At 41.4% G+C, this 27896-nt stretch overlaps 1 protein-coding gene across 2 annotated transcripts in view; it reads left to right on the top strand.

Moving 5' to 3' along the window:
* satb2 (SATB homeobox 2) overlaps positions 1-25328 on the top strand; it is an 86884-nt gene extending 61556 nt beyond the window's left edge. The window contains exons 11-14 of one of the 2 annotated variants that reach the window (XM_061879624.1): positions 2654-2806; positions 4918-5112; positions 23594-23764; positions 23841-25328. In XM_061879624.1, the coding sequence (XP_061735608.1) occupies positions 2654-2806; positions 4918-5112; positions 23594-23764; positions 23841-24332 (1011 nt within the window). In that variant the 3' untranslated portion in view covers positions 24333-25328. Of the gene's footprint in view, positions 1-2653; positions 2807-4917; positions 5113-23572; positions 23765-23840 lie in introns of both variants that reach the window. The other variant, XM_061879623.1, reaches the window with a different exon arrangement.
* Positions 25329-27896: the final 2568 nt, after the last annotated feature.

Below are 27896 nucleotides of genomic sequence, written 5' to 3'. Positions count from 1 at the left end.
ATACTCCCGCAAGTCCTCTCTAATGTCACATCATCAAAACTGACAAAAGGGATATAATTTTCTGCTCAATGTTGAGCTTTTATTATTATTATTTATTGCTATTTGTTTTGTTTTTAATTACTTTGTACTTTTGTTCCTATTTGTAAAAATCTGCACTGCAACCACATAATTTCCCAATTGTGAGATGGATAAAAGTCTATTCTATTCTAAACACTCGCACAAGTTTCAACGTGACCCGAAATAAACCACACAAGACTGAATGTGTGACATGTGTTGTCAGAATGTATTTGTTTGTAGCTAACACTTTGACGCCTGAACTGCAGCACACAACAGGGTGAAACTTTGGCAAAACATGCACCCTTACTGTGTCACCCGTTTTATTGTTTCTCTGACAAATACTCCACATGTTATTTAACTCAGTAAGTCGGACTGACTTGAAATTATTCACTCAATTTCCCACTGTGCTCTACAAAAACACTTATTGTAACATTAGGGTGTTTAGCTGAGTCGCCAAGTTGATACATACCTTCAGGGGACTGACAAACACATGCATGTCGTATTCAAGCCAAATTGGTTGGGGAAACATGGCCGCCATTGAACAAAACAAATTGTCTATAAATCGCTGACCATTTGTCTGGGAATTATTAAACTTTAAGGACATCTGTTGATAATAGGCCTGCATGTTCAAAGCGTTGTAACCGCAAATTGATTGCTGCAAATGTCATCCATGGGGTAGAGCTGGACAATCACGGCAAAAATAAAAGTCACGATTATTTGGATTAATATTGATTAATAACACGATTATTCCTTAATTCAAAAACAAATTATTTATTCTACAAGCAAAACAAGTTCAAATATAACTTAAAAGAACAACTGCATAGAAATTGGTAATGAACAATTAAGTTGAAAAATAATAGTAGTAACAATAAACTAAAATAATAGCAGAATGAAAACATTTAAGTCAGTTTTTCCATTTAATCTTTTTTGAATTCCATTTTTTACCTTTTACACTTATTTTACCACCATAGAGTGTGTACTTTTTGTGTCATATACAACATTTAATTTAATGATTGTTAATTAAATGCAAAAATCTCCTAATTTATAGGAACAACACATATATGGACAATTTCAAGTCAAAGCATAACAATTGTGTAAATGTATCAATAAGTGATTTAAATACTTTTTGAAACCTTTAATTTGTTAGCCCAGGCAGGCAGGATGTTGCGCACAGGGCAGTTATTGTGAAGGGGGTAGGTGTGCTGCTGTTCTGAGCTTGACGTGTTAAGACGACTAGAGGATGTTTAAAGGAAATGAGAGAAAGCCTAAAGTTGCGACTCCTGTTTGTACATAGATCTTACATCAATGATGTCGTTCACAACAACACAAGCAGATGAGATGTGCTGTGAGTGTATGGCTTGTTCTTGATAGCTTTAGCGTTGTAGTATAGTCGCTGTTTTAAGTGGACGTCTCGACATTGAGTGTTTAGGGGATGAATGAGCACTACCGGTTCCCAAACAAATGTTCCCCCTCCTCACAAAAACAGAATTTCACTTATATGTATGTCAATTTCCCTGATCTTCTGCTTTTAACAGCGAATTCCGTATTGTTGGTCAATTCTGTGATTCCGTTCGCGGTTACATGAGCGCCAAAATGACAATGATATGTCTTACTTTTTTTTGTTGTGTTTACTGATTATTGATTAGGTCTACTAGCACTGTGTCAGATAAAACGTAGCAAGATCCCAATCTTCTAGTACAGTGGTTCTCAAATGGGGGTACGCGTACGTACCCCTGGGGGTACTTGAAGGTATGCCAAGGGGTACGTGAGATTTTTTGTAAAATATTCTAAAAATAGCAACAATTCAAAAATCCTTTATAAATATATTTATTGAATAATACTTCAACAAAATATGAATGTAAATTCATAAACTGTGAAAAAAAAATACAACAATGCAATATTCAGTGTTGACAGCTAGATTTTTTGTGGACATGTTCCATAAAGATTTATTTTTTTGTGAAGAAATGTTTAGAATTAAGTTCATGAATCCAGATGGATCTCTATTACAATCCCCAATGAGGGCACTTTAAGTTGATGACTACTTCCATGTGTAGAAATCTTTATTTATATTTGAATCATTGTTTAATTTTCAACAAGTTTTTAGTTATTTTTATATCTTTTTTTTCCCAAATAGTTCAAGAAAGACCACTACAAATGAACAATATTTTGCACTGTTACACAATTTCAGAAATCAGAAACTGATGACATAGTGCTGGATTTTACTTCTTTATCTCTTTTTTTCAACCAAAAATGCTTTGCTCTGATTAGGGGGTACTTAAATTAAAAAAATGTTCACCACTGAAAAAAGGTTGAGAACCACTGTTCTAGAAGACATGGTCTTTTTTCACTCATTAGTGCCTCATCCGTTTCACTGTTCGCAGCTCAGGAATAGGCATTTATGTTATGCAGCCCAATAATTTTTTTCCAAAGATAACATTTTTATGATTGTGAGATGCCAAAATCGAAATTACAATTCGATAAATCGTCCAGCCCTACAACAGGCTGTCCTAATTTTTTCCACAAAAGCCGTTCAAATCTTCTTTTCAACGTACGTACACTTGCTTGAATTGTGTACATGACATGTCCTCCTCCACAGCCAAAGCCCTTAGGCCCCACCCCTGACCTCCCCATCAAGTTGGAATCGTTGGTCAACATCACGTCGGGCATCTACGACGAAATCCAGCAGGAGATGAAGCGAGCCAAGGTGTCCCAGGCTCTGTTTGCCAAGGTGGCAGCCAACAAGAGTCAGGTGAGGAAACACAAAGCATGCAAGTTAACGGAGGGGGGGTGGGGCGGGACATCAGAAAAAGGAGACATGGCGAGAATGATTAATTGATAAGACTGAGGTGGATGCCAAATAACTGCATGTGAGGAATGAAGCTATTCAACCAGCAGCTTATACGCATCAGGTCAGCGGCATGTCGCTGCCAGCTAGCGGGGGTAAGCGTGAAAAGGGCGCGTGTGCATTTTCTTTACAGTATTTACATGCTTGTGTGTGGGCATGGTCGCTGAGGGTCCCCCAGCTCAGTGGAGAGGGGGGTCACAGTTCAGTGCACCCATCTGCTGCAGCTGGCCACAAGGACGGAGGGAGCAAGCGCTGATCATGCTATTAGCCTCGCACGCAGCCTGAGGTGGCTGCTTGAACACAACAGCTGGTGTCACAAACAGAGCCAGCCTAGCAGACATAATTGAATCTTCTGCAGCTTTTCTACCACAGAATCATCATCATCATCATCATCATCATCATCTCCCCTTCTGACTCAACATTCACCTCACACTAGAAACATATTCTTCCTGGCATGCTTTTCTTCCTTTAGGCAGTGTTTCCTTTCGCACACTTCAATATGTATACATTGGGGCCTCCATATACCAACCCCTCTATTTGCAAACTTTTCAATCTACAAACTTTTATGTGCCTCCGTGTGCGAACCATGTCCCTGTGTTCTGGCTACAAGAAAAAAGCAGGGCATAGTATTTTAGTGAGCCGTCCACGTTACTTGCTGCACATTGCAGTACACTACGAGTCAGGCAGGTTTTTTTTCTGGGAATTTTCGCCTTTTGACAAGCTTTGTCCATTTTCCTAACTCAATGTGAGTCGCAAAGCTCAACGGACCAGCGTGGAAAGAGGAAGGAAATTGCTGTAGAGTTAAACAAAAAAAATATTATTTGCGAGGAGTACATTAATGGCGCTCACAAGTATGGAAGTATCGACAAAGCAGGCTTAATACTACAGCAAGTTTTAATTGTGATGAGACAATTATGAATCGATTCATAATTGGAACTAATAAAATAACATTTTTTGAGCACCCATTAATGTCAAATGTGAAGAAAAGGGTGTTTGTATCAGCTAGTTATAAAGTCGCCCCCTGTTGTCCAGTAGACAAAGCGGCGCTCATGTTATAAACTTTTGAGTGTTTGACACAGATGGCATGCACATGTGGCGTGTGTCATGGCATGCTAGCTGAAGCAGACAAATGTCTTTTATGATTATTGAGATTTTTCAAACATACAGAACACCTCATTTGCCATTAATAAATAATCATATGGTGAAAGGGCTAATTGTGTGCGTGCGTGTGTGTGTGTGTGTGTGTGTGTGTTGGAGCTGGTGGAACTGGTTGGAGCGACACCGTGCGTGGTGGCATGACGTGTTACTTGTCTTATGGGGGGGGGGTTCGGCCTAGCAGCGGCGCATCCCTCGTCCCAGAACATCGTCCAACATACTCCACTGCATGCAGGGGTTGTATGATCTTACAGTTCTATTCGGAGGAGTTGTCAGACAGGCGAGTTGAGTACCCAAGACAACTATAGTCGACTATTCAAAGACCCCGACCCGTAGAAATTACAAAGTGTAACCTGCCTGGTTCAGTGCCTGTTTCTGTTCCGCCTAGGATTTGGACCTCGGACAAGCGTGCTAGGCACCAATAGCCGAACTGTCAACTCGATGTCCAGCACTAGCACTTCCGGTTCCGCCTGGGACTCGGACCTGGCACAAGCATGCTAGGCACCAATAATCCAGGCTGTCAACTCAACGTCCACAACTAGCTCTTCCGGTTAGCAGGAAGTAAGATTTAATAGTCCGGGCTGTCAACTAAACGTCCTGAACTAGCTCTTCCGGTTCCGCCTGGGACCCGGACCTAGCATAAGCATGCTAGGCACCAATAATCCAGGCTGTCAACTCAACGTCCACAACTAGCTCTTCCGGTTAGCAGGAAGTAAGATTTAATAACATAAACTGCCAAGCCACACAGGCTAGCCTCCGCTACAAAACCCTAAAGCACCAAATACGGCGCCTTGACTGATAAAAGTAGTTTCTTCAGAACTCCACCTTACCTTCTTTGGTGCTTCAATGTCCCCTTGCAGGGTTGGCTCTGCGAGCTGCTCCGCTGGAAGGAAAACCCCAGCCCGGAGAACCGCACACTTTGGGAGAACCTGTGCACCATCCGGCGGTTCCTGGCGCTCATGCAGGCCGACAGGGACATGGCATACGAGGAGGAGTCGCGACACCATCACAGCGAGAGGCTCCACACCGTCCTCCACCTGCCGCAGGACACACAGGTAGAAAAACGTGACGCGAGACAAACGAGGACACACATGGAGGACGTGTCACTGTTGTTTGCTCCCAGCGGAGGGGAGAGTAAACACTGCGGCTGGGTGGCACAACAGGAAATGCCACGTTATATTTTGAGGCGGGAAATAAGGGACTGTGTGTTTACACAACTTCTGGCCTCAACAACCAAATCAAAATTTGTCCGTTCCAAAGCTTTGACCTCCTAAAATAATGGTTAATTTGCCCCTTGGCTCCAGCTTCCCTAGAAACAAGTTTTAATGGAAGTAAACTTATTTTATTAATGGAACAACTCTGTTCTTATTCCAACATTCATGTAAAAAAAAAAATAAAAGACTGCAAGCTGATAATTAAATATATATGTGAAGACTGCAATTTTGCCTCCAACCAATAACAGGAGTTAGAAACTCCTGTTATTTGTGTCACAGAAGGTGAACAGAATGCAGTTTGTTTACAACTGAATGGGATGCTTATGCGGGGGATTCCAACTATTTTGGCCTGGTAGTAGTCGATCCACAGTGATGGTTCTGCCACACAATACCTCAATGCTAACGAGGGGAATTTACACTTTAACGACTGTTGTTGGCTTTGACAGTTATGATTGCTGTTGGCATTAAAACAGTGTTTTTTCTCACTCGAATAGTGCTATACACCCTTGCCTAGGCGCACACTCTCCTGTTTTTTGGAGTATAAATATTTGGGGTTTTGGCACCAATCGTTTGAACTAGATCTGATCAATCTAAGTCTCTGAGCACGAACTGATGAAGCCGACTCGGATGAGCGGCGAAACATCTAAGATAAATCAAGCAGTCCAGTTGCGAAGGATTGAACGCCCTGAGATGACAACGGCATGGGTGAATGAGAACCTTCATAGGAATATATAAAGTAGTATACGGTATAACTGTTAGTTATACAATACCACCAAAATGTGACGATGCATGAGGTCACACCTCTGTTAAGGAAGCTATCAAAATGTGAATAGAATTATATTTGTATATCGCTTTCTTCTCTTTAGACTCTCATTTTGTACAAACCCCGTTTCCATATGAGTTGGGAAATTGCATTATATGTACATATAAACGGAATACAATGATTTGCAAATCCTTTTCAACCCATATTCAGTTGAATGGCTACAAAGAAAACATATTTGATGTTTAAACTCATAAACTTTATTTTTTTTTGCAAATAATAATTAACTTAGAATTTCATGGCAGCAACACGTGCCAAAGTAGTTGGGAAAGGGCATGTTCACCACTGTGTTACATCACCTTTTCTTTTAACAACACTCAATAAACATTTGGGAACTAAGGAAACTAATTGTTGAAGCTTTGAAAGTGGAATTCCTTCCCATTCTTGTTTTATGTAGAGCTTCAGTCGTTCAACAGTCCGGGGTCGCCACTGTCGTATTTTACGCTTCATAATGCGCCACACATTTTCGATGGGAGACAGGTCTGGACTGCAGGCAGGCCAGTCTAGTACCCGCACTCTTTTACTACGAAGCCATACTGTTGTAACACGTAGCTTGGCATTTCCTTGCTGAAATAAGCAGGGGCGCCATGATAACGTTGCTTGGACGGCAACATATGTTGCTCCAAAACCTGCATGTACCTTTCAGCATTAATGGTGCCTTCACAGATGTGTAAGTTACCCATGCCTTGGCCACTAATACACCCCCATACCATTAGATGCTGGCTTTTCATCTTTGCGCCTAGAACAATCCGGGTGGTTCTTTTCCTCTTTGGTCCGGAGGACACAACGTCCACAGTTTCCCCCCAAAAATTTAAATGTGGACTCGTCAGACCACAGAACACTTTTCCACTTTGCATCAGTCCATCTTAGATTGATTGATTAATTGAAACTTTTATTAGTAAGTTGCACAGTACAGTACATATTCCGTACAATTGACCACTAAATGGTAACACCCAAATACGTTTTTCAACTTGTTAAAGTCGGGGTCCACGTTAATCAATTCATGGTACAAATATATACTATCCGCATAATACAGTCATCACACAAGTTAATCATCATAGTATATACATTGAATTATTTACATTATTTATAATCCGGGGGGGTGGGATGAGGAGCTTTGGTTGATATCAGTATTTCAGTCATCAACAATTGCATCAACAGAGAAATGGACATTGAAACAGTGTAGGTCTTACTTAGTAGGATATGTACAGCGAGCAGAGAATATAGTGAGTTCAGATAGCATAAGAACAAGTATATACATTTGATTATTTACATTAGGTTGTTTACAATCCGGGGGGATGGGATGTGAATGGAGGAGGGTATTAGTAAAGGGTTGAAGTTGCCTTGAGGTGTTGTTTGAGAGCGGTTTTGAAGGAGGATAGAGATGCACTTACTTTTACACCTGTTGGGAGTGCATTCCACATTGATGTGGCATAGAAAGAGAATAAGTTAAGACCTTTGTTAGATCTGAATCTGGGTTTAACGTGGTTTTTGATATGAGCTTAGGCCGAGCGAAGCTGGCGGCGTTTCTGGGTGTTTTTGATAAATGGCTTTTGCTTTGCATAGTAGAGCTTCAACTTGCACTTACAGATGTAGCGACAAACTATATTTAGTGACAGTGGTTTTCCGAAGTGTTCCTGAGCCCATGTGGTGATATCCTTTAGAGATTGATGTCGGTTTTTGATAGTGTGCTGTCTGAGAGATCGAAGGTCCATCCATCCATCCATCATCTTCCGCTTATCCGAGGTCGGGTCGCGGGGGCAGCAGCCTAAGCAGGGAAACCCACACTTCCCTATCTCCAGCCACTTCGTCTAGCTCTTCCGCGGGGATCCCGAGGCGTTCCCAAGCCAGCCGGGAGACATAGTCTTTCCAACGTGTCCTGGGTCTTCCCCGTGGCCTCCTACCAGCTGGACGTGCCCTAAACACATCCCTAGGGAGGCGTTCGGGTGGCATCCTGACCAGATGCCCCGAACCACCTCATCTGGCTCCTCTCGATGTGGAGGAGCAGCGCTTTACGTTGAGCTCCTCCCGGATGGCAGAGCTTCTCACCCTATCTCTAAGGGAGAGCCCCGCCACCCGGCGGAGGAAACTCATTTCGGCCGCTTGTACCCGTGATCTTATCCTTTCGGTCATGACCCAAAGCTCATGACCATAGGTGAGGATGGGAACGTAGATCGACCGGTAAATTGAGAGCTTTGCCTTCCGGCTCAGCTCCTTCTTCACCACAACGGATCGATACAACGTCCGCATTACTGAAGACGCCGCACCGATCCGCCTGTCGATCTCACGATCCACTCTTCCCCCACTCGTGAACAAGACTCCTAGGTACTTGAACTCCTCCACTTGGGGCAGGGTCTCCTCCCCAACCCGGAGATGGCACTCCACCCTTTTCCGGGCGAGAACCATGGACTCGGACTTGGAGGTGCTGATTCTCATTCCGGTCGCTTCACACTCGGCTGCGAACCGATCCAGTGAGAGCTGAAGATCCCGGCCAGATGAAGCCATCAGGACTACATCATCTGCAAAAAGCAGAGACCTAATCCCGTGGCCACCAAACCGGAACCCCTCAACGCCTTGACTGCGCCTAGAAATTCTGTCCATAAAAGTTATGAACAGAATCGGTGACAAAGGACAGCCTTGGCGGAGTCCAACCTTCACTGGAAACGTGTCCAACTTACTGCCAGCAATGCGGACCAAGCTCTGACACTGATCATACAGGGATCAAAGGTCATGGTCATTCAATGTTGGTTTCCGGCCATGCCGCTTACGTGGAGTGATTTCTCCAGATTCTCTGAACCTTTTGATGATATTATGGACCGTCGATGTTGAAATTCCTAAATTTCTTGCAATTGCACTTTGAGAAACGTTGTTCTTAAACTGTTTGACTATTTGCTCGTGCAGTTGTGGACAAAGGGGTGCACCTCGTCCCATCCTTTCTTGTGAAAGACTGAGCATTTCTTGGGAAGCTGTTTTTATACTCAATAATGGCACCCAGCTGTTCCCAATTAGCCTGCACACCTGTGGGATGTTCCAAATAAGTGTTTGATGAGCATTCGTCAACTTGATCAGTATTTATTGCCACCTTTCGCAACTTCTTTGTCACGTGTTGCTGGGATCAAATTCTAAAGTTAATGATTATTTGCAAAAAAAAAGTTTATCAGTTTGAACATCAAATATGTTGTCTTTGTAGCATATTCAACTGAATATGGGTTGAAAAGGATTTGCAAATGATTGTATTCCGTTGATATTTACATCTAACACAATTTCCCAACTCATATGGAAACGGGGTTTGTACATTCAAGCTACATTTACACCAGTGTGGGCGGCACAGGGTGGGTGAAGTGTCTTGCCCAAGGACACAACGACAGTGACTAGGGATGACGAAAGCTGGACTCGATCCAGGAATCCTCAATTTTCTGGTTGGCAGCTCTACCATATGAGCCCCGCTGTAGGACTAATGCTCTTTTTTTGTGGCATTTCAAATAACGGAGCAGCAGAGCCTGAGAATAAAATACAGCCGTAATAAGATGAGCTTTACCATATTTAAATGTTTTAAAATTACAACAGAGGTTCACTTCTTTTTACACGTGCAAAACAAGGATAAAAACATTTTGACATTTTGCCTTTTTAAGTTGTTAACCTATTTTCATGAGCTTGCTTCGTTCATTGATTGATTGATTGAAACTTTTATTAGCAGATTGCACAGTTCAGTACATATTCCGTACAATTGACCACTAAATGACAACACCCGAATATGTTTTTCAATTTGTTTAAGTCGGGGTCCACGTAAATCAATTCATGGTATATAATTCATACCTTTGTTCACACTGATGGGTATAATGCCAAATTCTGACTTTTTGGGAAAATCCCATTTTTACATGTAGTCGTTCACATTACCAAAAACTGCCATGTTTAATAGCGGTAGGAATCTTTTTGCACCTCACAATTCCATTCGTTGGGCTGATGATTCGATTAAGAGTTCAGCACAATTCTCCTAATAAAATATTTGGTATATAAATTATGATGAATTATTTTCAAAACAGGTTACAAGTTACAAAAGTTCCTCTTGGCTCCTTATATGTGCAGTGTTATTTTTTTTAAGTGTTTAAAAAAAATGATTGACAAAATTCACAGAATTTTTAACAATCTAATAAGGATAAAATAAGAGCAACTCTAACTTAATCACAGCTTTACAATACTTAAGATAGACATTTACAAAGCAATCGAGAAACATACAAACACAATATTTAATAAAGACAATTTTAACAAATCAAAAAGGAAAACCAAAAATGTACAAGAGTAACAGTGTCAATAATAATAATAATAATAATAATGATAATACCAACAATAGTTGCTCAATGTTTTAGATCAGAAGAATGTATTCTCAAAAATAAAAAGCAAAAAAATAAAAAATGTTCTTTCTTCTTTTTTTTTTTTTTTAAATTGATTCTCAAAAATGATGAATCGATTCACAATCAAACCTAATAAAATATGTTTTATTTTTGGAGCACTCAATGTCTATTGTTAGGGAAAAGTGTCTTTGTGTGCACAAAACGTCACATTTTGCTGCAGCGCGTTTACGACCATAATAGTCGACTATTCTAAGACACCCCTAGTATTGACAAAGTAACCCGCCTGGTTCAGTGCCTGCTTCTGTTCCGCATGGGACTTAAACCTGGCAAAAGCGTGCTAGGAGCTGATAACATGAGCAACCAGAGTTGGGGCATTTGTGGCAATTCCGAAGAATTTTGGCAAATAAAAAAAAGGGGTCACAGCTGGAATAGGCTCCAACCCACTGTGACGGTACCAAATGGATGGATGGATGGATGTATCATTCGAACTAACATGAAGAAAATCCCTTGTGGGCAAAAAAATCGTAATTGACCAATCAAATGGTAGCTGGCAAATGGGTTATACTTGTATCCCGTTTTTGTACCTTTGAGGTACAAAAACGCTTTGACACAAATTCCACAATTCACGCAAGGCCCTAACCCTCAAGTTGCTGGCACAGTCGCTCCACCCACCGAGCCACGTCCCAATCAAGCGTTGAATGTTACTGTAAAGTAATGTGTTCTTTGATGGCGACAGTTTGACCCAGGACCCAGGAACACGGTATTTAAATTTTTATTGGTTTCCTGTGAAAGAAATGGTTTTTGACTCCTAACAAATCGGATGTCAACCTGGTCCATAACCAAGATTTGATTGTCTTCCGAACGGCAAACAACGTACTTCTGTGCACTGGCAGCCCCGATAAAGGGTCAAAAGTCACAGTGTACTTAATGCAATCCAGACACTTCCCAAACCACAAGCCCCTCCCACTTGCAGAGCCACGCACAGTCGACCACGTGCAGGCTCTGTATTAAAGACAGGAAGGAAGCTGCGGTGACACTGTGACGACATTCCTCTCCTCTTTTTAGCGCACTCTTAAGCGCGCGCACACACACGCACACACACAAACAAACAAATACACAATTAGCCCTTTCACCACCTGATGATTTATTAATGGCAAATGAGGTGTTGTGTATGTTTGAAAAATCTAAATAATCATAAAATAGATTTGTCTGCTTCAGCTAGCCTGCCATGACACACGCCACACGTGCATGCCATCTGTGTCAAACACTACCAAAAGTTGATAACGTGAGCGCCGCTTTGTCTACTGGACAACAGGGGGCGACTTTATAACAAGCTGATACAAATGAAAAATGGATGCAAAGTGGAGTCGCACGTCTGGACAGCATGTACAGGACATTTTTTATTTTATTTTATTCATAAGGCGACTTTGGTGGCGCTCGTATTGTGTGTGTGTGTGTGTGTGTGTGTGTATTAGCAGTGCAGGTGCGTAGATATGTGTGTGTGTGTGTGAGTGCCCCAGCCGACCCCCCTGCCCCAAAAGCAGTCCCACAATTCTTCCTGACTGACACGGCCCCACTGCTCGCTCCACAGCTCTTATTCATATGGTGTTTGCAGTTAAGTGCGTCCCACAGCTAATTTGGCACAGCCTGCCCTTATAAATTATTTCTTTATTGTTTTTGCTAAATTGATTTCTGCTGCAAGGCTTTGTGTGTGTGTGTGTGCGTGTGTGTGTGTGCATCTAGATGCAGCAGCACGGACCCCTGGAGTCCAGCACTACAACAAGAAGAAACAATTCCTGGTCCTCTCTGAGTTTTATAGAAAAGATGCTAACATGAACTCACACACACAAACGCACGCACACACACACACAAACACATATATACACATACACACAACAATGCCTGTTTAGTTCCCAGCGTCTATCTTTGTCACGGGAGTCGTTTAGGTGTTTCTTGGTTTGTACGTTAAATACACAAGTTATCAAGCTGATGATTGGACTCCAAATAGTACAAACCAAGTGGCTCGATCTGACACAGCGCAGTTTTCATATCAGGCTTTGCATTTCCATTTCGGTGTAAAGATTCACTGTTTAATAAGTGTATCAATTTATATTAATTTTGCATCATTCTTCACTTTAATGCAGGACAGACCTGATAAGTCCAAAAGAGAAAGAGATGATAGAGTATTATCTGCTCACAGATGCTACCTGGTGATTGTTTGAGCACATTGCAGCTAGTCCTGGCCACTCCTTAATGCTTCAGACTAATTTACTGAAGAAACGTAGTCACTGACTATGTTTACATGTAGTAAATTAGTCTGATTTCTCAAATAGTTAGTTTTTTTGTATTTTCACACTTACGTGTGAAGTCCTTTGTCACCGATTCTGTTTACAACTTTTATGGACGGAATTTCTAGGGGCAGTCAGGGCGTTGAGGATTAGGTCACTGCTTTTTGCAGATGATGTGGTCCTGCTGGCTTCATCTGGCTAGAGTTTTTGGTTCTCACTGAATCGGTTTACAGCAGAGTGTGAAGCGACCGGGCTGAAAATCAGCACCTCCAATTCAGAGTCCATGGTTCTCGCCCGGAAAAAGGGTGGAGTGCCATACCCGTTGGGGAGGAGATCCTGCCCCCGAGTGGAGGAATTCAAGAACCCCTCTGGGTCTTGTTACGAGTGAGGGAAGAGTGGATTGAAAGATCGACAGGCGGTAGGTGCGACGTCTGCAGTTATCCAGACCGTACATAGGTATGTTGTGGTGAAAAAGTAGCTGAGCCGGATGGCAAAGCTCTCTATTTACTGGTCGTCCCTATACTAACTTGGTTATACTCATGAGCTTTGGGTTTTGATCCCGGGTACAAGCGGCCAAAATGAGTTTCCTCCGTCGGATGGCGGGGCTCTTCCTTAGAGATATGGTGAGAAGCTCTGTCATTGTGGGGGAGCTTAGAGTAATTTCACTGCTCCCCCACATCGACAGGAGCCAGATGAGGTGGCTGGGGTATCTGGTCAGGATGCCCCCAGAACGGTGTTTAGGGTGTGTCCGTCCGGTAGGAGACCACGGGGAAGACCCAGGACACGTTGGGAAGACTATGTCTTGGGAACGCCTCCGGATCCCCCGATAAGAGCTGAACAAAGTGGCTGGGAAGTGGGAAGTCTGGGCTTCTCTGCTTAGGCTGCTGCCCCAGCGACCAAACTTCGATTAAGCGTAAGAAGATGGATGGATGGATGGATAGATGGATGTGAAGTAGCATTTTTTCGGCGCAGTTATACCTAAAGACCGCTTCAAGATTGGAACATACCACAAATACTTTGTCTAAATTTGACTATGCAGATGTTAAATAGCAGACATCTTTGTTTGCGTTACGAACATGACACTATTACCAAAAAGGTCTCAGAGCGGTTGCGGGTCCAAAGCTAAGAAACACCTGTGGGAGAGAGTGGTTTTGAAGGACTTTTCGGACAAAGAATCATGAAAAGAAAACTTCTGAATGTCTCAGCGATCATTTAAAAGTGGATTCATGGAAGGAGTTTAGAATCCAAAGGATACAAGCTAAAGAATACAAATGTATTGTTAATCAGTTAGGAGTACACACATGTAGTATGACAAGGTTTGTGTACGGTTTAATCTTTGCCTTGTAATGTACCTGCTTCATTCTCTTCCATCTCACTCCTATTTTGTTCTGGAGTCCGAATGAAGCTGACATTCTCCATTTCCTTAGCTACCTTCTTAAATAAATTGGTTTCTTTTTTCTTTTTTCCGCCTATCGATGGACTTCCAAATGTTCGGTTCTATTAATTTGTGAGGCAAATAAACCTCTTCATTCCAGATGTTGCTTATGTTTTGATTGATGGTATCTGCTTCCGGGTTCCATCCAGCATGTTGAGACTGGCGCATGCGCTATACGAATGGACCATTACAAGCAGCCCGCACCCACTCAAAAGATGTGGTTTTTTTCCAATCGCATAATCTAGGTGTGTTAGTCTGGTTTCTCAAAAGCCAAACATGATCAGATTATGGTGTTTCCATGGGTTCTTTTGTACCGAACTATTTGAGAAATCTGACTAATTTTGAGCAAAGAAACGTAGTCAGTTACACGCCAGTCTCGCAGGAATGAGGCACAAATAAAATCTTACTTGCTGTACATTACAGATCATTGTTGGAGTTGGAACTACTCGATGCAAAAGAAACATTTTCACTTTTGTTGTACATTTTGAGACGAAAACTGCAGGAAAATGGGTTCGATTTGAAAAGGCCCCTTTTTTGCAGGAGCACACAAAAGAAAAGGCTATTAACCGTAAATTAGGTATTAAAGCTATTAGACCAATAACAGCTCCCCATCGCCGTTGACATAAAGTTAGAATGTTTTGGAGGACCATGCTGGAGGGTTTGGAGAAGGTGGAGTGCTGTGGCTTAGTCCAGGTTTAAAGAGTGAGAGTACCATCTATTGGTGGGACGCATTTGAAAGCCTGCAAATTATGTTTTAATGTTCTTAACATATCAGTGTGTTGGTGATATTTATTTGTATTTTCATTAAATTCCCTTTTTTTTTCCTAACATTCCATAAGATTTTTCATCCACAACTCAAAAGGTGCCTCAAGCTATGTTAATATCATGCTGCCCCTTCTGGTTTGGACTGTACTTCATGATTAATGTGAAGCTTCCAATAATGTTACTTCATGTTAAGGTTAGTCTACAGCACGGGTGTCAAACTCAAGATCTGACCCACCGTATTTTACATAGCCCACAGAAGCCTGGAAATAATAGGCGTCAATAAAATGTATCTCCATTTTGACAGAAGAAAATACATAGTGCATGCAGTTGCATATCTCTGAAACTGTGATAACATCGACTATTGCAACATAGTGGATGTTTACATAAAAATACATTTAAAAATATCTGCTTGACTTATGATCTCATTGCAAGTTATTCATCAAATTGTACACTGTTTTTATGGTAAAGAAAATATACATGATACGGCTTTCCAATGTACAGTAATATGCTGTGAAAACAAAGAACCTAAAAAAATGGCAGCTCAGTCGCCAGAATTTTACCTAAAAAAACCGCAATACAATTTTTTCCATTCACAGTATTGTGCTGTAAAAACATTGTAAATTTTATGGGGAAATTCTGGCAACTCAGCTGCCAGTTTTATATTACAAAATCAACAGATATTGCAATTGCATAAGCCAGTGGTTGTCAAACTTTTTTTCACCAAGTACCACCTATGAAAAAGCGTGTCTCTCCAAATACCACCATAATGACCAACATAGGTATTCATTAAAAATGATGTAGACGTTTTATTTAACAAGTATATTTAATACATTGGCCACTGTAATATTACACCCAGTTTGAACAGTAACACTGTGTTGAAATATTCCAAAATAAAACACTGTACTTTATTCAATGTATTAGTTTGTATACCACTAGTGGGAGCCCGCGTACCATAGTTTGAGAATCACTGGTATAGAGAATTGTGTAACAATATCATGGGGTTAATCCCGAGGTCGGCCACCCAAAATGACGAAAGAGCCATATTGGACCAAAAATACAAAAACGGTATAGATGTGTGTGTCTACGTTAAAGGAAACGACAGGCTTTCTTTTTTAATGGATTCATTAAAATCTTTGCAAGCTGGGAAACGTTTGCTATGGTCTGGAACAACATGGCACACAAACAACTATCAGAAACGCAGCCAATATTACATTCAGATATGTGTCATAAGACATCCATCAATCCATTTTTTACCGCTTGTCTCTTTCGGGGTCGCTGGAGCCTATCTCAGCCGCATTCGGGCGGAAGGACAAGTCGCCACCTCATCAGAGGGCCAACACAGATAGACAGACAACATTCACACTCACATTCACACACTAGGGACCATTTAGTGTTGCCAATCAACCTATCCCCAGGTGCATGTCTTTGGAGGTGGGAGGAAGCCAGAGTACCCGGAGGGAACACACGCAGTCACGGGGAGAACATGCAAACTCCACACAGAAAGATCCCGAGCGCAGGATCGAACCCAGGACCTTTGTATTGTGGGGCAGACGCACTAACCCCTCTACCACCGTGCTGCCCGTCATGAGACATACACATATGAATTAAATACACAGAGGACATGCAGTACGTAAAAAAAAAAAATCAATGAGCTCAAATATACCTACAAAGGAGGCCTTATGATGCAATATGTACATATAGCTAACCTAAATAGCATGTTAGCATCGATTTGCTTACAGTCATGCAGTGACCAAATATGCCTGATTAGCACTCCAACAAGTCAATTATATCAACAAAGCTCACCTTTGTGCATTTACGCACAGTATAAAATGTTTTGGTGGACAAAATGAGAAAAAAGGAGTGACATGAAACACATTTTCTGTGTCAGCGTCGGAGAAAGTAATATATGTAAAAAAAAAACGGTTGTGTCACAGTCCACACAGCTACGGTGAGTTCAAGGAGCGTCAAAATTAGTAGGACAAAACGGCGGTCGCCAAATACTCAGTAAAGCAAAAGCATAAGCTTTCTAACTTCTGGAAAAACATGGCACCACCTACTCAGTGGCCTAGTGGTTAGAGTGTCCGCCCTCAGATCCGTAGGTTGTGAGTTCAAACCCCGGCCGAGTCATACCAAAGACTATAAAATGGGACCCATTACCTCCCTGCTTGGCACTCAGCATCAAGGGTTGGAATGGGGGGGGGGGGGGGGGGGGTTAAATCACCACAAAATGATTCCCGGGCGCGGCACCGCTGCTGCTGCCCACTGCTTCCCTCACCTTCCAGGGGGTGAACAAGAGGATGGGTCAAATGCAGAGGACAAATTTCGCCACACTTAGTGTGTGTGTGACAATCCTTGGTACTTTAACTTAACAATTATGAAGGTTTCCGTCATGTTTTTTACTCCTACAGAATCCATATTAAAACAAAATTATCTTTTTCCATGTTCATACATTTTTGAAAAAGCCCCAGGGAGCCACTTCGGCGGTGCTCTAGAGCCGTGGGTTTCCGACCCCCGGGTTAATCCAATACATGTATATTAATATATTAGTCACTTTTGCAAGGGCAGCCATAACAATGACGTGGCTCTCAATTGAAACGAGTCTGACACCCCCAATCTGTAGTATTTCATGTAACAAGGGAAACAGATTCCAAACTGCTGGTCAAAAATTGGAGAACGTCACAAAAACGATGGCTGCACTAAGCTTAAAAGTCTTAAACAGACACTGTCCTGTTGGCCCCCTCTGCAGGGTAGAGCCTGGTCTCCCCTTTTGCAGCAAGCCACAATTAATGTAACCGTTTAATTGCAGATAAATGGAATGAATACAACTGTTTAAGAGGGGGAAATTAACTGAGCACAGATGCATTCAAAATCAACACCAGATCATCTGTTTTTTCATGAGAAATATTATTTCCCAACAACAACAACAACAACAAAAGACTGTGCAGTGACTCACCCACCCCTCGTGACATGCAACTACTCACACACACACACACACACACACACACACACACACACACACACACACACACACACACACACACACACACACACACACACACACACACACACACACACACAAAGAAAATAATACACTTTGCAATTAACAGCTCAGGTTAAGTCACGCAACACAAAGAAAAACTAACATTTTTCTCTTCATGACATATTTATCTCTGTGTTAATGGCGTCTCTGGTGGTCACACGTGTGCAGGAAGCCCCCACTTCACGGAGAAGAAGGGAGGACGAGTGCTCATTAAGGAGAAGATGAATATTTGATGATGTATAATTCTTTCAACGTCCTGCGCCGTAATTTGCAGAAAAACTTGAGCGAGAGCCGAAGAATGGAGAATTAGTGTACTTTATCGTAAGCACGCCTTAAGAACAACGCCCGTGGACGCAACAAATCTAGTAAGAGAGGGTTCACAGAGTTTACTCAAACAAATATGTGTGACAGGCAGAAGTGTCCAAGTTGACCCGAGCAAATAATCACAAAAAATATATCATTAATCACAAGAGCTGTGATTCTTGGGCAGCCCACGATTCGATTAAATCCTTCAGGGCAATGATTCGATTCTTGATTCTCTTTAATAACATAGGGTGCCAGTACGATGATTAACTATATTTCTCCATAAAATAGATACATTTTTATACCATTATAAAAAAAACACTTGTTTTGTTTAATAGAATTCTACCCAAAGATTTAATAAAGTGAAATATAATTAAGACAACAAAATAAGTATCCAACACTTCTCTTTTCTAAAGAAATCATGTTCAGCAGATATGATCATCTACATCATTGGTCCCCAAACTGCGGCCAGCCAGCGTGCAAAATCCGGCCCGCGGGAAGTCCAAAGTACATTTTTTATCTATTTAAAAAAAAAAGTTTAATCCGTCCTTTCTAGCCCATTCATCAATCCGATGTCTACCATTTGTTATTCTTGGGGTCTCCTTGCCGCTCAGGCAAATCATACTGCCTAAAATGCATTTTCCCATTGATAACGTGACGTATCAATGGGAAATATCATAATCAATATAAAGTTTGACTCACTTGGACCGTTGTGCGTTTGGTCCAGCTGGCCAGGGACGTTTTTTCTGGTTTATTTGGGTAAGCACTCCATTTATATAAAAATAGCATGGCTTCAAATTCAAAATTTGCAGCTTCAAGTCACCTTCACCCCACTCTCTTCCTTTAAGCTGGTTTCTATAAGCAGTAGTTCATCCTCCTTATATTCAGCTTAAAAAAAATAAGGTTGTGAATCATTTACCCAAAAGTAGCCATTTTCGTTGTTTGTTACCAAGTCTACCATAATTAGAACACACATGCCTTTGTATCCGGAAGCAGGAACACATTCGGATATCCGCTGCAATGGAAATGGACATAAATTTGCGGAGGAATTAGTTCCGTCCATCCATTTCCTACCGCCTGTCCCTCTCAGGGTCACGGGTGTGGCTGGAGCCTATTCCAGCTGCATTTGGGCAGAAGACGGCGTATACCCTGTACAAGTTGCCCCCTCATTGCAGGGGTAATTAGTTTTGGCAATGGTTAAAATGACCAAAATACATTAATTATTGTACACATTACATATTGTTATGAAGGTGTCTGTTACTACATTATATATAGACAGGCAGTTTGTATACAAAACGTTGATGGAGGTTTTGGAGTGGTTTCCAAGCATTTTTTCAATCATCTTTAGAATTCTAAAAAAAACAACAACAAAAATGTGTGTTCTTGTGTCTCATGATTGTGAACTATAGGCAAAATTCCAAAACACCAAACCTCTTCAACGTTTAGAGATTTGTTTTCAGAATCTAATTTTCCTGGAAGTTGGGGTGTAAAAAGGTGCAACTTAACTAAGAGGTGGATTGAGGCGTTCCTGGCGTCCTCTGCTTTGAGTTGGCCGAGCTTGACAGAGGCCTTCTTCATCTAATCATTCATGACGCATTCGACCTGAGCTGGGAGGAAAGGTGGGCGGGTGAGTGAAAAGAAAGTTTAAAAAGGAATTTCTCTACATTAAAATGTCTAAATATGTCACTTTCCGTTAAAGGCGGCAAGGACATGGCAGGGAGGGGAAAGCTAAACATATCAAATACCTCTCAGTTGACCAATCCCACCCCCTCTGCGATGAAATAGAAGTCTGCCCCGGCCATTATTGAAGTAATACCCTGTTATTATTGAAGAGAGAATGACTATTATCTTTACGTGGCTCCTTTAATTTTAATGCGCCGCAGATTTATAGCTGGACATTCCAGTGGGGAAGGCCCCTCCCTGCTCTTAAAGTGAGCGGGGCAGGACACCACCGCCACTGCCACAACACTCTTGCACCACGCCACCACCGCCTGACAAACAAGCAAAAGTCACCGTTTGATCCTGGCCTACTCGGACGGACACGTTGTTCATCCAAGCCGCAAGTCAACCCTAAGCAACAAAGGATGTCATATATTTTACGGAAAATTCACATTATGTGTTATGTATTCACGCCATAAATCTCAACTCTATTTCTGTCTTTTGATGATGTGGACAAAACAAAGCATAAGAGGAGGCCATCTTGGGTTTGGATTGACCACATTGTCACCAAAAAGAACGCAAACAATATTTTGCTCTTTTGACACGCAGTGGAAGAACAGTACTTCAAACTGGAAAACTTCTGGTTCCATGTTGTCTAATATTTTTTTTTTTAAACATTTCTTGATTGGATTTTGATTTATACAGTCCAGAAAAAAAATCAAACACATGTCAAGTCTTCTTTTTTACCCCACACAAAAATTGTAAATAAAATAGAATAAAAAATAACAAAAACATGCATCAGTCAAATAAGTACAGGCAAATATTGACATGAAGCCACAGACAATTGCACTCCTGATTGTCCCCAACACGGTGCAGCAATAAACAAAAGCAGACAAAAGGCTCATCAATTATCTACAGTACATGCCAAAAGTTTGGACACACCTTCTCATTTAAAGCGTTTTCTTTATTTTCTTGAGAATTTGCTTTGTAGATTGTCACTGAACGCATCAAAACTATAAATAAACACATGTGGAGTTGAGTACTTAAAAAAAGGTGAAGTAAATGAAATCATGTTTTATATTCTAGTTTCTTCAAAATAGCCACCCTTTGCTCTGATTACTGCTTTGCACACTCTTGACATTCTCTCAATGAGCTTCAAGAGGTAGTCACCTGACATGATTTTTACTTCACAGGTGTGCCTTATCAAGGATGATAAGTGGAATGTCTTGCTTTTTTAATGGGGTAGGGACCATTAGGTGTGCTGTGAATGAAAAGGTGTGTCAAAACTTTTGGGCTGCACTGTACCTTTCAATTAGGGTTAAATTTGAGATACGTCTCTTACTTCCTGAAACTTCACAGAAAAATTGTTCAATGTCAGCGTAATATTCCCCAATTTAAGGAAATATAGAATATTTCCAATCCAGCAGGTGGGGCAGAGAAGAGTTGCAGCCTTCCAATTTAGCACAATTAATCTTCCAGCTAAAAAAATGGTGAATGCATCCAAGTGAAGATGACAGCGGGGCTCCCTCAAATAGTCCGCTTAGAGCATAGGTGTCAAACTCTGGCCCCCGGTAATTTCATTTGGCCCTTGAGGCAATATCAAATTGACATTAGAGCTGGCCCGCCGGTGTTATAGAGCGGTGCCGCTGTAACACCGCATTCACCGATTTCCCGGGAGACTCTCAAATTTCAGTGCCCCTCCCAAAAATCTCCCGGTGCAACCATTCTCCCGAATTCCACCCGGACAACAATATTGGGGTGTGCCTTAAAGGCACTGCCTTTAGCGTCCCCTATCACCTGTCGTCAAGTCTGTTTTTCCTCCTCACAAACAGCCTGCCGGTCCAGTCACGTAATATATGTGGCTTCTACACACATGTAAGTAAATGCAAGGCATACTTGATCAACAGCATACAGGTCACACTGAGGGTGGCCATATAAACAACTTCAACACTGTTACAAATATGCGCCACACTCTTAACCCACACCAAACAAGAATGACCAACATATTTCGGGAGAACATCCGCACCGTAACACAACATAAACACAACAGAACAAATACCCACGATCCCTTGCAGCACTAACTCTTCCGGACCGCTACAATAAACACCCCCTCCCCGCTACCAACAAACCCCGCCCCCCTAACCCCACCCACCTGAGCAGTAAAAAGGCCTGAATGGTTGATTTATTCATTATTTTATTATCAAATGTATTTAGCCTCTGGAAAAAGTTTATGTTAATATTTTACTCAGAAGGCTACAAATATAAAAGAGGCATTCAATTTTTATTTAAATTTGGTTTGATATGCCATTGATATTTTTTAATTATTATCATTATTATTTTAAACTCAATTTTGCATGTCACTATAAAGTTATATAAGCCTTGATTGTTCAATATTCAATGAAAAACTTGTTTGGGTCCCTATTAAAAGATTAATTTGTCCAACCTCGGTCCGCGGCTTTGTTCAGTTTTAAATTTTGGCCCACTCTGTATTTGAGTTTGACACCCCTGGCTTAGAGGATTCGGTTTGAACTTTTCGCCAATTACCAAAGACAAAGTATTAAACATTTCAGTCCAATAACTTTTTTGGTTTTGTAACATTTATTGAACAGGCATCAACTACAAGTCCACGTGTCTCTTATGTGTGACTGTCATCTACTGGTCACACTTATTACACCATGTACCGAATAAAATTGCTTTGAGGTCAGTAATCACAGCCAGAATTAATATCAATCAATCAATCAATGTTTACTTATATAGCCCTAAATCACTAGTGTCTCAAAGGGCTGCACAAAGCACAACATAAACCACTACGACATCCTCGGTAGGCCCACATAAGGGCAAGGAAAACTCACACCCAGTGAGACGTCGGTGACAATGATGACCCAGTGGGACGTCGGTGACAATGATGACTATGAGAACCTTGGAGAGGACGAAAGCAATGGATGTCGAGCGGGTCTAACATGATACTGTGAATATATATATATATATATATATATATATATATATATATATATATATATAATATGTACATTAGACACAATGGGTTGTAAGGTGCACTCTCCATTTTTGAGAAAATGAAAGGATTTTAAGTGCGCCTTATAGTCCAAAACAATGGCACATCACATTTTCTACACTTAACTCAATTTGTGCGAAAAAGAGTTGAAAGAAGCAGAATGTATGTAATCCTACTCCTCCTTTCTTACATTTGAACAACCAGTTTGCAGAAAGTAATTTGATTTAAAAGATATAGTATACTATAGTAAGATATCTAAAATGCAATATATTCCGCTTTCAGGTTTGCTGTTATGGCTATCATCTAATCTTGGTGGAAGATACACTTTGAGGTTAAAATGTAATGGGGTGTCTTTTAAATGGAAAGGCGTGTAAAGTTCAGTTCACTTCAGCAGCAAGCCTCTGTCACATTAGGTCAAAGGTATAATGGACACCTGGTAGTTAGAGTGTCAATCCGTCAGGCTGGTTAATAGACTGTGACGCTCCGTGGACTCTCGCCGTCGCCTTCGCTTCACCCTGCAGCATTGGCTACTGTGTACTCCTTTAGGGGTTTTAGAAATGATAACCCCCACCAAAGTCTTCTAGGCTGTAGTCTTGATCAGGGGTCCATTGCGCCCCATTAATTAGCTCTTTTGTCTGTCTCGCCAGGCACTCCACAGACCGCCTCCCATCCAGATGAAAGAGCACCGCTCATCTCCGATGCGAGAGGAGCTGTTGTCTGCCCCCACTACCGAAGAGGGTGGTCAGACAATGGTGACAGGGGCTGGAGGTCCACCTTGTAGTGCTGGTAGCAGCAAGAAGCCAAGACTGCGCACAAAGGTAGAGTTCGTAGTTGAAATCATTCTGTGGCAACTTAATAAAGACTAAATGTCCTCAACCAATCTACATATTTTAGATCTCCCTGGAAGCGCTGGGCATCCTGCAGAGTTTCATCCAGGACGTAGGCCTCTACCCAGACCAAGAGGCCATCCACACCTTGTCGGCACAGCTGGACCTGCCCAAGCACACCATCATCAAGTTCTTCCAGAACCAGCGCTACCACGTCAAGCACCACGGGCGCCTCAAGGAGCTGAGCGAGGGTGTTGCTGCCAGCGGAGGTGTGGATGTCAGCGAATACCGGGAGGAGGAGTTGCTCTCGGGCTCGGAGGACCCAGAGTCCAGCGAGGATGGGGCGGAGGAAATCTACCAGTCAGAGGGGAGTGGTAGTGGTGGCAGCACCGGAGGGCTGAGCCAGCCTCCGGCTTCCTCCAACTCAAGCCAGGCGTCCTCTGGGACCAGCCTAGTTCAAGACGAAGGCAAGGACAAGGGGCACGCCCGGCCTGGTGGCCCCCTGGCTCCAGGAAGTTCCTCATCTAGTCCCACAGAACAGCCGGACTTCCAGAGGTAGAGATGGCCAACAAAACGACAGAGAAACAGTGGAATGGCCAAAGACAATGTACAGTTTACGTCGGCACAGGAATCACAAACCACTGGCCAGAAACATTTCATGACGACAATCTAACGTTCTACTTCGGCCCTCAGTGTAAATGTGAAACATTTCAATAGCTTTTCAAGGTAGAACAACACTTAGCACCACAGCAGATCCAGAGAAATGGGCCGCCAGGGTAAGATGAGCTCTAGCCAAAGACAATTCTGTTCCGAACTCTTGAGCAGTACTCTCGCAGACTTGATCTTAGGGCCTCGGAGACCTCTCGTACAAAAAAACAAACAAAAAAAAACTCAGGACACTTGCTCGTGTTGCTAATGCTGTTCCTTGCCTGAGAGGACAGACAGCTACCCCAATCCTCGCTACCCCTTGAGAATCACTACCGATCCTATCTAGCACTTACGACAATTTTGTGGACGTGATGTACCCCTGCCTACCCAAGCTCCGTTCTTCGCTGCCGAGTCTCACGAAGCTGTGAGGTTAATAAATGAACCACGAGAGGAGCGCTGGGTTGATTTTGCAAGGTGACCAAAGTCAAGAGAGCAGAAACCAAGAGACTGGTGTGAAAACGTGTCAGCCAAGCAATCAGTCACTTTACGAGTCTATCTGCGCTTCCTCTCAATCTAACCCCCCACCTTCTCCCCTCCCTAATTGGTGCCCTCAGTCTCGTGTCTAACCACACATCCCCGCACTTAAACTTCCCCAACCCTATTTATTGCTATCTTTATCCATGATTATTATTATTATCATTATTGTTATTATTGTGGTTGTTATGGTTAAGATTGCTAAGTGCTATTTTTTTGTATTTCAACAATGGCAGTTATTTTGATAACAAGAAGGGAAGATTTAAAAAAAAAAGAAGCCGTTACTGAGTGGTAAGAAATAAATTGCTGTCGTGTGTTTTTGTGTTCTAAAAGCAGCATCCAAAAGAGAAACTTACAAAAAAGGAAATTGTGCTTTACGTTGCTGCAGTGGACGACAATCAACTTTTTGGAGCCCTGAGAGAAAACAAAAATGTGGCTTTTCCATTTCTATTCTTCACTTTTAATGTCTGTACATATATCCTACAAGTGGGACAAATTGTTATTGTGTATGTCTATTTTTTATTTTGCAGAGTGACTTTAAGTATTTGAGCCATTTCGGAGTTTTTTTCCTCTTTTCTGAAATCAGTTTTGTTGCATTGTGCCAGCCAAATGCCATTGTTTGGAGTATTTAAGAAGAAAGCGAAGTGAAAACGGTGTTGTGTTCATCGTCTGGTGCAGTAGTGTACACACATGTTTAAAATAATATCGTGAGAATGGATTTTTCTCATGACCGTCCAAGTTCGACTGCTACACTCCGACAGAGGAGCTGCCTTCTAATTATCATCACGTCAACACGCAGATCAGAGTGCTTTTCTGTAAGACAGGAATCAGGGTTGAATGCAGTTCCGATGAAATAGTTCATTCAGTGTTGAAGTGAATAAAATTTGTCAATTAAAAAAAAAATAAGTGTCCTTTTTTTGTCAAGATATAAGTATGACAGGATGACGAACAAGTGGCAATATCCATAATATTACTTGAAATCAGTCACTTTTTTAGATTTATGTTTTTGCTCTGATAATTATAATATATTGGTTTCAAATTGATGAGTCATAAAAATAACATTTCCAATGACAGAGGCATTTTAACAACAAAAAAACTACAGCAAGTTGTAGCAAACAAGAATACATTTGAGTGAAGCGATCGCATAATCATTACATAAGAAGTGATTACTTTGAAGCAGCGTCACACATTATCAAAAAGTTTGATCTTATTTTCACATCAAAACACAATAACTGGCTAATAAACTAAGATCAACAAGACCAAGATATTTAAAACAATGCTACTCATTTATTCATCATGTTATATTATCAAGCACAATCGAAATAATAACACATCACAAAAATAACAGTTCCAGTACCTGAGCCCCGAGGCTCGCCAAAAGCTTACCAAACAAAGAATTTACAGCTGGTTATAACAGATAAAAATACATGAAATGTGTAAAGAGCTCACATAGGAAATATGCAATAACAATACGAGTGTAAATGGTTCTGTGACACGCAGCTCATACTTTAAAAAACTTGTATTTTGAAACATCGTCCATAGAAATGAATTGAAATCAATATAAATTGGTGCTAGCCCCCTCCAAAACAGCATAATTTTAACATATAAAAAGCCTTTTAAAAAGAAAAACTAACTATTAGATAAGAAGTACAAATAACTACAGTATTTTTATGAAGTAATGTAAAAACAAATTACAGTATTTACCTCAGAGCTGCTTCTCCGTCAAACACATCAGCAGCAATTTCTCCATATTTTCATTTCTTTTGGTCAGAACATCCGGTGGATAATTTTGACATTAGCTACGCCAACTAGTGGTGGGGAGGCTTGTAACAAGTATAGAACAAAACCCCAAGAGACAGCTCGTATCTTGAAAAACTTGTAAGCCTTGACGCTTGTATCACAATGTACTAAGTATTGGTTTAATGATTCAAAGGAAATGTTTATTAAGCTTAAATTCAAAACGAGACACTGTAAGTGAATTATCAGAATAAGAAACTATCAGAACTAATACAACAAAAACTAAAAAGTTAAAGGGGCCTTATATTGCAAAACAAACAATTCTTACCTATTGGTACCTGCTGTTGTGTATTTGGGATCTGCATAATCCCGAAAATTTGAAATCCAACCATGGAGGCATTGGGGAGATATTTATAAAAATATCTTGCTTTCTTTCATACTTTCAGGAAACAAGACGTTTAGAATTCACCCCATTTGTAACGTCAGTGGATTATCCATCTATGTTAGCATTTTACCCAAAGTCCGCCATTGAAGCACTCTGGAATGCCATACTGGTAGCAGTTATACAAACCCCGTTTCCATATGAGTTGGGAAATTATGTTAGATGTAAATATAAATGGAATACAATGATTTGCAAATCATTTTCAACCCATATTTAGTTGAATATACCACAAAGACAACATATTTGATGTTCAAACTGATAAACTTTTTTTTTTCCGCAAATCATTAACTTTAGAATTTGATGCCAGCAACACGTGGCAAAGAAGTTGGGAAAGGTGGCAATAAATACTGATCAAGTTGAGGAATGCTCATCAAATACTTATTTGGAACATCCCACAGGTGTGCAGGCTAATTGGGAACAGGTGGGTGCCATGATTGGGTATAAAAACAGCTTCCCAAAAAATGCTCAGTCTTTCACAAGAAAGGATAGGGTGAGGTACACTCCTTTGTCCACAACTGCGTGAGCAAATAGACAGACAGTTGAAGAACAACGTTTCTCAAAGTGCAATTGCAAGAAATTTAGGGATTTCAACATCAACGGTCCATAATATCATCAAAAGGTTCAGAGAATCTGGAGAAATTACTCCACCTAAGCAGCATGGCCGGAAACCAACATCGAATGACCGTGACCCTCGATCCCTCAGACGGCACTGTATCAAAAACCGACATCAATATCTAAAGGATATCCCCACATAGGCTCAGG

The sequence above is a fragment of the Nerophis ophidion genome, linkage group LG19 (genome assembly GCF_033978795.1).
Source record: "Nerophis ophidion isolate RoL-2023_Sa linkage group LG19, RoL_Noph_v1.0, whole genome shotgun sequence".
NCBI lineage: Eukaryota > Metazoa > Chordata > Actinopteri > Syngnathiformes > Syngnathidae > Nerophis > Nerophis ophidion.
This window is presented reverse-complemented; position numbering and strand designations above follow the sequence as displayed.